The 13,793-nt window shown below is 41.5% G+C and overlaps 1 protein-coding gene across 9 annotated transcripts in view; it reads left to right on the top strand.

Moving 5' to 3' along the window:
- Positions 1-13,136, top strand: part of ptprfa (protein tyrosine phosphatase receptor type Fa) — a 230,788-nt gene extending 217,652 nt beyond the window's left edge. For all 9 annotated transcript variants that reach the window (XM_037470081.2, XM_037470080.2, XM_037470078.2 and 6 more), the window contains 7 exons: positions 845-1,130; positions 1,912-2,090; positions 7,491-7,617; positions 8,250-8,375; positions 9,741-9,895; positions 10,303-10,438; positions 10,785-13,136. In XM_037470081.2, coding sequence (XP_037325978.2) covers positions 845-1,130; positions 1,912-2,090; positions 7,491-7,617; positions 8,250-8,375; positions 9,741-9,895; positions 10,303-10,438; positions 10,785-10,853 — 1,078 coding nt within the window. In that variant the 3' untranslated portion in view covers positions 10,854-13,136. The remainder of the gene's footprint in view (positions 1-844; positions 1,131-1,911; positions 2,091-7,490; positions 7,618-8,249; positions 8,376-9,740; positions 9,896-10,302; positions 10,439-10,784) is intronic.
- Positions 13,137-13,793: the final 657 nt, after the last annotated feature.

The following is a 13,793-nucleotide window of genomic DNA, read 5'->3' as shown; positions in this document are numbered from 1 at the left end:
GTTGGTGGTTCAAAATCCCAGCTGCCCCATGTGCCATGTCGAAGTGTCCCTGAGCAAGACACCTAACCCCTAATTGCTCCCCAGGCAAAAATGTAATGCATGGGTTATAATGCAATGTAAGTCGCTTTGGATAAAAGCGTCAGCTAAATAACATGTAATGTAATCTAATTACAGGTGGATTCATATCATTCAATTGTATTCATTTATTCTCATTAAATTGAAACTGCAGGCTTGAAAAAAAAAGTATTGTTTGAATACAAATGTATTCTCAAAATATTCTGAACAAAGCATCATATATTGGCGGTGTTGTGAATCAGAAGAATTCAAGCTGTATTATATTTAGCTCCATTTAAAAGTGAAATGTTTAAATGAATCTATGCTGACAGAGGATCTGAGAGTAGAACATGTATCAACTCAACAGAGATTACATCAAATAAGAAAAGTTGATCTGCAGGAGAATAAATATTTGAAGGCAATGTAGAATGGCTGAGAGCGCGTTAAAAAAGTAAAGCATGGAGCCATACAGTGTGCCCCCGTGCTCTACGTCCCTATAATCCTGAAAAGAAGGTTTGAAAAAGCAGCTAACAAGATTATTGTAGACAATATGAAAAACAATGAAGAAAAATAGCACCCTTTTTTTAATTTCTTTTCAATAACTGAGGAGTGACACTGTTATGGTCTTGTTTATGGTTTGATCTAATTTCAAGTTCATATGTAACTTCTTTTCTTAACTGTTGGAAGTGGAAGTGCAAATATTGTTTGACTGTATGTAATTGATTTGGGCCTCAAGGCAAGAACTAATGAATGCTTAACAGTGGCGTGCTTTGTCTTGGTCCTCCGTCAGCGCCGGCGTGGGCCGCACAGGCTGCTTCATCGTGATCGAAGCCATGCTGGAGCGGATGAAACACGAGAAGTCAGTGGACATTTATGGTCATGTGACCTGCATGCGGGCTCAGCGAAACTACATGGTGCAGACGGAGGACCAGTACATATTCATCCACGAGGCCCTGCTGGAAGCTGCCACGTCTGGCAACACGGAAGTCCCCGCCCGAAACCTGTACGCCCACATCCAGAAGCTGGCCCAGACCCCCCCGGGAGAGACCGTCACCGCCATGGAGCTGGAGTTCAAGGTCCGTGGGGCGTTTGGGGTTTTCGATTTGTTTTGTACTAAGTTTGTGAAGCTTTTCAAGCCCTTTTGAAGTGGAACTCACGATGTTTGTCACGCCTGAGTTTATTGTGATTGACAGACTTTTTGAAGCGGTTGTTTAGGCCATTGTAAGATGAAAATGGCAAGTATTGACATTCCCAAGGCTGAACAACAACAATGTGATCCAAGAGCAGGTGCACATGTGTGCTTTCTTGGTAAAACAAGATGCCTCCACACCCTCGAGGCATTACATTATTTGGGTGGTTCATACGTCCGTCCAGTCCATTCTCATAAATACAGGACAAGCCATGCCACAACCTAAATAAAGATGCTTGTTGGAGCAAGCCGGGCGGCTGTAAATCCGTGCCGAGCATAATTAGGTTTTGATCTTCTCCTCACTGCGAATTTCTTTCGTGAGCACTTCTCAAATTGACTCCTGCCCTTGCAGAGGAATCACGTTATGGCCCAATTGTTCTTTTAAGCAAAAAAACAATTGGTTTCTGTCAAACATTTTATTCACCTTGGCTTGATACGCACTGTGGACATCTGTATGTCGGCTCTCGACAGATGCCTTTGAGGTCATTATGACGTTTCAGTGCCCATCGTGAGAGGATCAGCTCAGTGCATCATCGTAATTTATTGATACGGGTACTAGCTCCATGTGGCCTTCACCGGCCTTGCTGACACGCTGCACACCACCAATACTGGTTGTATTAGCGCTTTGGGCTGAAGCATCACAAGCACTGGTGTCTCTGCGTTCACAGAAACTGGCCAGCTCTAAAGCACATACCTCAAGATTCATCAGTGCCAATTTGCCGTGCAACAAGTTCAAGAACCGCCTGGTGAACATCATGCCTTTCGAGTCCACCCGCGTCTGCCTGCAGCCGATCAGAGGGGTGGAGGGCTCTGACTACATCAACGGCAGCTTCATCGACGGATACAGGTGAGTCCATTAGGGACACTGTGGAGGAAGGCAGAGCTACTGCCAACCAGGAGCTGCAGTCTCTAATGAACGGAGAGGTGGACCTTTACTCTGCCAGCTGACAGCAGTTTCACCGCCTCACATTTTTTCCTTGTGTCTGCTGTCAACACAAATGGATCTTATTGACAGGCTTGTTAATTCTCTCCTGTTTTTTCCCTCTTGTGTAAATGGATGCCCTGTTGTAGATAGCTGACAGGCTGGAGAAACAAACAGATTACTGCTGCAGGCTGCTGCTGTCTGTGTCCTCTGGAGTTTTTCAATCATAGGCTTAAGGAAGCAAAGCGCATGTGAAAAAACTGTAAAACAACATTTTGTTTTGATTATTATTGTTTTGTTCTCACAGCGTTAAGAAATAGTCTTCCCATGCCTATATTCGCTTTCTTTTAAAGAGTTCAACGAGATGTCACGTCTGTAGTTTTCAGTATGTACACGGATGGTTAGCATAGCTTAGCATCAAGATCGTCAGCCAAAAATTAAAAGAATTATCCTCCAGGGCTGGATATTGTTTGGTATACCAACATACTTTAAGTGTTTCCGATACCAATAGATCACTTCATTGGATACCTGTCATAAAAATGATGGGTATCTATGGAAGTAAATCTGTGCCATCGGGGGTTGAAATAAAAAGGTGATTGAATTTCTAGCACTGAATATTTATGCATTGAAATTATGTACCTGAATGTTTTTCAACATTAAAACACTGAAAAAAAACTGTTAAAATATTCAGCCGCAAAAGAAATTAAGGTTACAATATTCCACCCAAAAAATTCAGCCGTGGCACACCAACATCCGGGACACTAAGGTAGAGCAATCAATTCTAGATTCAAGATCAGGAGCGAGCACCCAATGCACCTTGGGCTTCGGATTGTAGCCATGTCCAATAATAACAGGGCTTTAACTCTTCTTTATGCCATCAGTGTGGCAACGTATGAAGAATTACATAAAAGAACATATAATGTTCACCCTCAACCAAAACGTTTGGTGGCCACTGACGATATACAACTTTATTACAACTATACAAATCAGCTAAAACTGTTTAAGCTTGGTTGGCTGAGTGTGTAGTGCAGCCGCTTTGAGGCACAACATCATTTTGCGCGACACGGTTCGAATCCCAGTTGTGGCAAACTTTTAATAAATGTTCTGGTGGTCACTTATACAATCGTAATCGCTGCAATTGATATGGCATGCATTTTTGAACAATATGTTTGCAAATGTGTGACGACTCAAGTGACGGAGGCAGACAACACCTGCCTGTCAGTGGAAAACAAACATGCACGCGTAGCCAAACCAGTAGGTTCAAAAACCAGCAGGTTCAAAAACCAGTAGGCATTTAACACCGTCACTGAAAAATGGGTTCTCGTTTCAGACTTTATGAGCAAATACAGGATCCCTTTGAGATAAATTCTAAAGCCTCGCATTGAGACGTACATTCCTTTATGTAAGACTCTGCGCTACTTGCAGGTCGCTGTGTTGTGTCAGATCCTCAATAAAGTGTACCCATGGTCATGAAGACTCATTTAACGTTACGTGGACTTTGAATGCCGCTTAATACCCAACTGAGATCGGCTTGTGCCGCTCTGAAAAAGGATCCTTCCACCGACCACTTTCCGCACTCGGCGCTACTCCTGCATGCGGTTATTCCTGCATGTCCTGTCGGGTTTATGCGTCTGCACGCTCCGCTAAAGCCGCTGCCCCCCCACTACGATTCGGCGGCTCATGTGCCTCTTCAAGCGCGTTCCTGGTTTCAAAACTCCGCCAATCACTCCTAACAGCTTGTCGAAGGATCTTGGCATCATTAAATTAATTCAAAACTAGAAGAAGAGGCGTATTCTGAGCGGCTGTACGCTCTCGTTTAACTTCCGCTTAGTTCATGTCCAATACAGTCTGTTAATGTACAAACGTCAGCTGTCTATTACGGAATCTTACAGACACAAACCACACTGATGGCATGAAGAAGAGTTAAAGCCCCGTTATTATTGGACATGGCTACAATCCGAAGCCCAAGGTGTATTGGGTGCTCGCTCCTTTAGCTTGACGCACGCTCCTGATGTTGAATCTAGAATCGATTGCTCTACCTTAGTGTCCCGGATGTTGGTGTGCCACGGCTGAATTTTTTGGGTTGAATATTGTAACCTTAATTTCTTTTGCGGCTGAATATTTTTTTTAGGTTGAATTTTTTTTCTGTGTTTTAATGTTAAAAAACATTCAGGTACATAATTTCAATGCATAAATATTCAGTGCTAGAAATTCAATCACCTTTTTATTTCAACCCCTGATGGCACAGATTTACTTCCATAGCTATCCAATGAAGCTGTATGTGTGGCACTGCTAGATGAATGCACAGCTCTCACTAAGCCGTTACTGCGATTGAACTGGTGTTGGCATGGGTTTGTTGTGGAAGCATAACGCATGTCACAATAAAAACAGCTACAAATGTAAGTATGGGCATTTGAGTGGAGATGTAGCTGCTAGCTGCAGCTATGCAGCTTATATTGCCATTGAACCCGGACTTCTCTTGGTTCTCTGTAAAGCGATCCTTCAACATGTAATTGTATATTTTATAATTAAGTTACAGCTGTATACAGAGAAGCAACAACAGATTTATATTTGACTGGCAATGGTTATATCACATGTCAGATACATAGCCAATCAAAGGTATCTCAGAGAAACATGCCATTTATGGTAATGCAACCCCTAACTCGAAGTGTGTGCTAATGAATCAGGACCTTAACTTGCAGCGAGGGTGGGTGGGTCTTGTTAACGCCTGTCAGCACCTAATGAAGTCCCCCGGGCACTTCAAACCTGAGGGGGGGGGGGGGGGGGGGGGGGGGGTCGGGGAAGAGTGTCTTGTAATTCCTGTTGCAGTAATTAATAGCGGGGTGAGACACCGGGAGCTTTAGCTCCACCTTTAAAGTGCTGATGTGGATTAGGATGGATTACGGGGAAGAGGGATAGACATGATGAGGGTAATTAGTTCAGGTGTCCAGTGACTTCAAGGTTTATCAGCTGTATCTTTCAAGTTAGAGCCTCTTCATGCTGTTTTCTGTCCAAGGAGTTACAGGCCTGCACCAGTATATTACATTACATTATTACATGTCATTTAGCTGACGCTTTTATCCAAAGCGACTTACAATAAGTGCATTTCCACATAGAGATACAAACTCAGAAGAACAAGTAACAAGAAAGTACAATTTTCATCAAATAAGCAGTTTCAAAACATGTTATAGAAAAGTGCCATTATAAGTACAATTTAAGTGCTACCATTTGTTAGTGCTACGGTTTGCTAGTGTTTTAGTCAAGGTAGAGTCTAAAAAGGTGTGTCTTGAGTTTTCGACGGAAGATGTAGAGACTCTCTGCAGTCCTGATGTCATCGGAGAGCTCATTCCACCATCTGGGAGCCAGGACAGCAAAGAGTCGCGATCTCGCCGAGTGCTTTTCTCTCAGTGAGGGAGGGACTAGCAGCTTGGCAGATGCAGATTGGAGTGTGCGCGTTGGGATGTAGGGTTTCACCATGTCCTGGATGTAGACTGGTCCCGATCCATTCACAGCATGGTACGTCAGTACCAATGTTTTGAACTGGATGCGGGCAGCCACTGGTAATCAATGAAAAGAACGGAGAAGTGGTATATTAAATACCACTAAGTTGGAGAATGTTAAAATTCGATTCGGTTGTTATGTTATTTAGATTCATCTTAAATCTTGATTTAAGTATCCACGCAATGTTGGTAGTAGTCATTCTTTGCACACGAAAACTGCACACAACTTCAGTTAGTACAATTCGATCAAAGTTCATTTTCTGTTTTGTTAACTTCCAAAAAGTTGCCCAAAGAAATTAAAAATGTGTCTTTTACTAAATTTTCTCAAAATCAATTTAAACACCTTAGACTTGAGGTGATCTCTTAGATCTTGCATCTACTTTTGTAAGTACTTTGTTATTGATGACGGACAGGAATTATGGCCACAACTACAATTACTTTGTTCTTATGTACATCAACTCAGCACAGCTACCTACGCGGACAGTTAACAGTAAATGCAGGTGTATTCTAAATGTCTTCCTATTTTCCATCAATTGTATGTGCAGATATAATACAACAAAGAAGTGACTCTACTAACCGGTGTTGACTGGATCAAAGCTTAGTCTAAAAACTATTTAAAGCACACAAAATAGGTGTCGCTTATTATAGTTGGGATGACTGCATTCCAAAACAACCGTCATGCTGCCCCTAAAGCACCAAATGTTGACTAATCCACTGAAAAATTACTCTACTTGTCTCTTGATTTATTCAGTAAACAGTAAACAATGTAAACACAAGTTTATTGTCTCAATCTCTAGTTTAAAGTCGTCGTCAATACAGCCTGATGCACATTCATTGTAAATGATGGTCCATTTAAAGTCAAATAGGCCATAAGGGAGGATATGCTTCAGGGCTGGCTTACTGTGATTGACAGGTTGTTGGCGCCAACAGAGCCGTATATCTGACTAGGTCACAGCATGCCAAAATGGCCACTTCCTGTTACTGGCTGGAAAAAGCTATGATGGTGACGGCGAACATATTTTAAAAAAAGCTCTAGCAGCCAAATGCACAGAGATCTGCACATGGTATATTCAACCTCCAACATGTGAGCGTGAAACTGCACTGTTAAAAGTTCCTCTATTCAGTTAGTCAGTGGCTGCACAGCCAGAATCTAGCAACACGCACAAGACATGACTCTTGCATTCATAAGTATTCAAATAATAGTTCCAGTTCCTGTTGTGCAGAGGTACAGCTAGGAGCAGGACAGGGCGGACTCGCTACAAAAACAACAGAACCTCAAGACATTACTGACACACACTACACGCAACAGCACTGTATAATGAATTACTCCCAATGTGTGCTGCACAAACAAGCTGGATAGAATTACCCAAGCTCCTCAGCTGCGCGCTTCAATGCTGTTCCCTAGTGGATGGGTCCCGTAACGACTGCAGGGCCCGGAGCTTTGGCTCGGCAGCTGGGACGGCACCTGTACTTTTAACAGTGCTGTCATAAAAGGTCTGTGTTCAAGCAGGACCCTTTAGATATGAGTGCTTACGTTAGCAACAGCTAATCCACTTTAAGGGGTGTGCAACATGAAGCATTTAACACTTGAGAGGTTCATGCAACAGTTGTGGAAGCTCTAAAGGAATGCAGGATGTAAAATACAGAGCTTTTTAGGAATGAAATGCCTTCAACACATTTGTGAGCCTTAACGATTCAAACAATGTAAGTTAACAACAAGTTTTGTTATTTTTCAAGAAAACGCCATAGGTCACAACTAACCACAGCATCGTTATTTCTACACCCGGAGGAGTAAACTCAGAAGTGTCTCTGGTCCTCTTTGCAGGCAGCAAAAAGCGTACATGGCCACCCAGGGCCCATTAGCCGAGACCACAGAGGACTTCTGGAGGATGCTGTGGGAACACAACTCCACCATCGTGGTCATGCTCACCAAACTGCGTGAGATGGGACGGGTAATGGTCCCACTTTGTGTCATGTCATATCGTTATGTGTGGAACCGTAACATCTTATTGACTCATTGTTATTATCATTACTGTGGCCGCAGCAATAAAGATTATATGTGATTTTTTTTAGATGCATAATAATAATAATAATAATAAGCTATCATTCATAAAGCACCTTTCATCCAAGAAATGAAATTGTTTTTAAAAAGGAAAAATGAACAGAATTACCATATTATTTGCTTGTTAAAAAATAGTTTTAACTATTAATGAACTTAGTATGCTTTTATAGGTACTTTTGATCATTGATGCTCAATGTATCAGTTTTCAAATATATATATATATACAGTATTTTTAAAAGTTTTTTCAGACAACAAGGATTATTTTTCTGGAGAAGGATTGTTAATGGAATCCTTGCTCACAAACACTTGAAAACCCGTTTCTTGAAAAAAAATATATATATATATATCTTCAGAAGCTAATGTTTCTAGATTCTAGAATCTCTATCTAGATAGAATCAAGCAACTAATTGAATGTGACCCTTTCTTCAATGAACCACAAGTTCCCCAACAGGGACCTCCCCATTTGAAATAAAAAGGATACATTGGTCAACACGTTATATAAGACGCTTCTCCATTCTCCAGGAAAAGTGCCACCAGTACTGGCCCGCCGAGCGCTCCGCACGCTACCAGTACTTTGTCGTGGACCCTATGGCCGAGTACAACATGCCTCAGTACATCCTGAGGGAGTTCAAAGTCACAGACGCCAGGGTAGGTGACGCTTTCAATTGGAAACATATGTTTGTGCATGCCAGAGGTTTTTTCTTCCACCTGTTTAACATTTAGCGAGTTTCACGCCTCACACATGACCTGTGCCCCTGGGATGTCCTTTAGAGTTCCGCTTTGCAACGTGTGCCTTTAAATATAATCTTTAGTCTCTCTCTCTCTCTCTCTGTAGCTTCTTAGAAATCAGTCAGTGTGAGAGGACGAATCTAAAGATTGTGCTAAATGCAGCACTTTACAAAAACTTGTGTCCTAAGAATGAATGAAGTAAATGTTGGACACCAAAGTCCAAGCTGAAGTTTTAAAGTTAGATGAGAGAAATTATACTTTGTAGATCAGATCAGATCCCATTTACACAAATACGTCAAGTGTTTTTAGATGGAGAAAAAAACAGCCATCATTTTTTCATTGTCCACACAGCTGCATAATCCGACTGGGCACATACCTTAATTAACTTTCGCAACAACGAGCAAATGATTACAGTACTTGGAAAACAGCCAATCACATTGCAGCAAGCTACGGCCTGTCAGCCCCACCTGGCGTCCAATTAGTGGCATCTGCTTTTACTAGGAAAGGCTTTGGGCATGCTTATTGCTGTTGCCCTTTGAGTGTTGGACAATTAGAAGATGTTGTGGAATCTTTCAATAAGCTCGGTAGAAGAGAATGATTTGTCTAATAAAACAGAGTCTTGATGAATGATCAAAGTTGCAGAAAGTCCATTTATTGCTTGCAAGCAGGAGGTCAACTACACAGGCACGTATCATGGTGCTCTGTGGAGATGGCGTCTCAGAGCAGTGAAAACGCTGAGTTCTTATACATACACACGAAGGTCATTTCTGGTGGTATGCGGCCACGAGAGAAACTGAAACCTAAAACTCTAAACCACCTGTGAGATAACAGAAATGAAAAATTATAAATCAACCAGGAAACAAATCAAGGCAAAGATGGGAGTAACAGGGTTCCTTTGTTCGAGCATTCGGGTGAAGGCCAGTTTGACTGTCCTCCTTCACACAGCTGCAAAAGACAACTTTTGGGTCTCCCTTTTCTTGTCACATTGCTTCAACACAGACAATAATCACTCTTTTAGCATAAGATTATGTTATAACATATTTTACCATTACAAAGATTAAAAGATATCCCATCCTACTGTCCTTAAAATCATAGAACAATTTCAAAAGATGACCAAATTCTAGATACCTGAGTTCAGTGGATCCCAAAACTTTATATTCAAGTTTTATTACATTTACCATTTTTTACTTTAAAATTGAAATGGTCCTCGAAAAGCGATTGTCTAGATTGTTTGTGAGCTAGTTACTAACACTACCTGTCCCCTTTTGCCCGTGTGTTGGTCAGGACGGACAGTCGAGGACCATCAGGCAGTTTCAGTTCACTGACTGGCCCGAACAAGGAGTGCCAAAAACTGGAGAGGGATTCATCGATTTTATCGGCCAGGTCCATAAAACTAAAGAGCAATTTGGACAAGATGGACCAATTTCTGTGCACTGCAGGTAACTGTGTGCGTCTCTGTGTGTGTGTCACACCATTTTTATTTGTCAACTGACTTTTTTGCATTCATTCAAGAGGCACTTGAGTCAACAAATAGCTTGTTTATCAGTCAACAAATTAATAACCCTCCCATTTGACAGATTAGAGATTTTAATGAAAAGACCAGGAAAAAAAATAATCTGGTAGGATATATTATTGGTCGTATTGGGTTGTATCACTGTTGGGTCCCAACTTCCAACTCCTAATTCCCATTATCCAAAGCAGTATTTAGAATAGATAGAAAAAAGTTTTTGTCATTTTCAGAAGTGTGTTTGTCAAAGACGGTTCAAACAGGATCCTGAGCTGCCAGCTACCTGCTTTGCTCTGCAGATGTGTATGTGTGTGTGACGCTGATCGGTTTGTCCATCAGTGCTGGAGTCGGGCGGACCGGTGTGTTCGTCACCCTGAGCATCGTCCTGGAGAGGATGAGGTACGAGGGAGTGGTGGACCTCTTCCAGACCGTCAAGGCGCTCCGAACTCAGAGGCCAGCAATGGTGCAGACAGAGGTATGCTGCTGCAGCAGAAATGCCATAGCACAATCAGTAATATCAGTACACAAAAACCAGAACAGACTCCAGATGAGCAAAGTTCATGAGACACAGCGCCACAGCCTACAGTGGACATTATGGAGGGATGGACAATGTGGTCCAAGCAGCATCCTGTACCTCCAACAAGAGGGCTGCAGGATTTAACGTTATTTTAAATGATCGGCTGCATATAAATTAAAGCATCACTAAAGGTTGTATTTTAGTGTTTTGATACAACAGCTCCAGAGTAGATATAACCCGGGTTGGAGTCAGCCTTGAAAGCTGAAGACCAATATGACCCAAACGTGTGTTGTTTTATCCCCAGGAGCAGTACCAGCTGTGCTACCGGGCGGCTCTGGAATACCTGGGAAGCTTCGATCACTATGCAACATAACGCCACACAGAAAGACGTCCTCAGATTTGTCTCCTCTGAGCCACACCTGCTCTACACAACCAGCCCCCCCACCTGCCTCCTCCCCCCTCCCCCTGCCTGAGGCCCGATGAGGAGGCTACAGTACGAGGAGATGACCACAGCGGGACAGGGCGCGATAAGAGGTGGGAGGAAAGGGGGACAGGACGACGCCCTCCTGGACCGGTGCCATGATTCTGCCACAGACCTGACACCAAAACCTTCCAAAAACCTGCCCCCGAAAGACTTGTGGTCATTCCACTTGCTGACTGAAGACTCCCGCCCCCCTAGTTTCTGCCTCTCCTTATAGCAAAAACAAATGCTCTTTCATTTATATTTATCATTACTATGTTGTTATGAATATTCACAATTTATTTTGTAATCACTTACACTGGTTGTTATGTCTTAATGATTTTCTTTCCTATATTTTTATTATTTTTATTAGCACAGAGGACCTGTATTTTGAACATTAATACTGGAGAGCGTATACTCACAGCTGCTAATGACTTTATTTCGTACCATATATATGATATTCTGATGTTATCATTGATCTTATTTCGGGGGAAAGTGGGTCATTTTGATATCCAACAGAACAAGGGTGAACATATCTCACAAACCGATCAAGTAAACGCAGTATAAAATTAACACCTGGCTATAAACATGCAAAGACTATTCACATCTCAACAACTGCAAGCATGTTTCAAGTCAACAAGTGTCGACACATTTTCTCAAAGACGTCGGAAAGGTGGAGACTTTCAACTAAAGGAATCTGAAATTGGTGGAAATGGTCGCGCTCCCCCCAACACAGACTCAGGCACACTGAACACAGTGGCATTTTGATCACATGCTACATGCGCTACAGAAGAAAATTGTGACTCCATTTTTTCTCATGGTCAGGAAATCCCACAGAAGCTAAAACCAAGATGGGGTTGCTCTCCCAATTCTGTGTCTCTCAGCTCCTGGCCTATTGGTTCCTATTGAAAATATTCTTTAAAATACCAGCAGCTCACAAATAAATCAATAGAAAAAATAAGTAATTGATTTGTTCATTTGAAACAAAGTGCATTAGTTGGGGACTGTTTGAAGCGGTGGATTAATTTACTGTACATTAAGTGATCTAAAGATGTTTTTTTAAGGGGACCCAAATTTTGAAAATGACAAATGTCAACTTATATTATGTTCAACAGCCATTTATGAGAAATATACGTATAATGCATTACTTTATAAATGAGACCAAATCAATGCATATATGCACAGTTAAAAGGCTTCTCATTGTTTTAATTTCCTACCTTAGGTTAAGAAAAAGTATTTTATTTTCGAGTTGGGGGCCGCTTATAAATAGGATCTAGTTGTCAGAACAATACAAACCAACAGGCTCCCTCACAGGGCTCAAAGGTGCACCGCAGACAATGCAGGAAATTCTGCTTATTTTTTTAGCCACACTAATATCTGCTTTGACCCATTCGGGGGTGGTGACCCAGTCCTCGGAGGTGACTGGTCTAATGAGTCATTGTGGGATTAGGTGAAAATAAACTGGAAATGAAAGAAACATGTCACCCAGTGTAAGAGCGCTGATGGGTTTTTAATAGAGCTCTTTGTCACAAAGGAAGACGATCGACAAAGCTTTACTTGTTGGTAAGATCAATTCACGTGGGATTTGTTGGCAAGAAATACAGATGCTGTAGAATATCCAGCGTTGTTATTCATATCTGATTTTTCCCATAATGTCCAACCTGTTGCTTATTTGAAAGGATTGACATCGGACCTGGTGGGGGGGGGCACCCACTCACTTTCATTGACTTTACATTTTTGGTATCAGCCAAACACAATTGTTCAATGCTGTTGGCATGTGCTCAAACTCCTTTCATAAAATTTCCCGAACATTGTGTTGATATCTAAAAGCTTGCGTCGATCATATGGGAATGTAGTTTGGTGATGTCCACACATTTCAGACTTCCACACTCCTCTCATAACCTGCACCTTTCTGTTATCATATGCTTTCAAAGAGATGACTGGATCCCTGTTCATGACCTGTCAGAGTGCAACTGTCTTCGCTGTGTTGAAGATGGACAGATATGTGTAGTGTGTGTGTGTGTGTGTGTGTGGGACGGGAGGGTTGGATGAAGTGGACCATTTAACGGATTCATTTCAGAGAGGGGTCCCTTCTGTTGTATACATGATCTGTTTGTATTTGTTAATAAAAAGCAGAAAAACACGTCTTGAAGACCTTGATGTTAAAGTTGAATAAAGGGTTTTTAATAATATCAATGTGATGTAACTATTTTCTATCTTCGCTCTGTTATCACTAAGTCATGCTCATTTCTAAGTTCATACTTTTATTTTGTCATGATTCCAGATTTTTTATTGCCACTCTGGATCTACAAGCAGAATTGTGTCTAATGTTGATGGTAGACTCCATAAATATTAAATACATAGAGACAGATAGAATATAATTTAATGACAAAACATGAGAAGCAATCAAAATATCAATTTAGGGAACAAACGTTAATCTTAAGGGAAAAATATCAATCACAACAGCAATACTACTAGCAGTTTGAAGACGGTACTAGTAATACGTTGTGTGCATTTTTATGGGCTATATAAAAACGTAACATTTAGATCACTATATGGATTTTATAGAAGGTCATTGTATTCAGAAACATTACAGTGAGCCCTCCTTACCTGTATGGACATTCATAACGTTTTTCCCCTTTTCATGGGGGACACAATTTATTTGTTTATTGTTTATTTGTATTTGCAGGTAAATTTAGTGCAACTTTGCAATTGGTTTCACAGGATGCCTTTTTCTCATTTGGTTCAGAACAAGCTGTTGGTTAGACAAACAGTTTTTGATGTCTCTTCAATGTGCTAGGCTGGAGAGTCTTCTTAATTTCAATGAATATCAATCTCTGTCTCACACAAGGC

The sequence above is a fragment of the Pungitius pungitius genome, chromosome 7 (genome assembly GCF_949316345.1).
Source record: "Pungitius pungitius chromosome 7, fPunPun2.1, whole genome shotgun sequence".
NCBI lineage: Eukaryota > Metazoa > Chordata > Actinopteri > Perciformes > Gasterosteidae > Pungitius > Pungitius pungitius.
The sequence above is the reverse complement of the archived record's forward strand: the minus strand, read 5'-3'. Positions and strand labels throughout refer to the sequence as shown.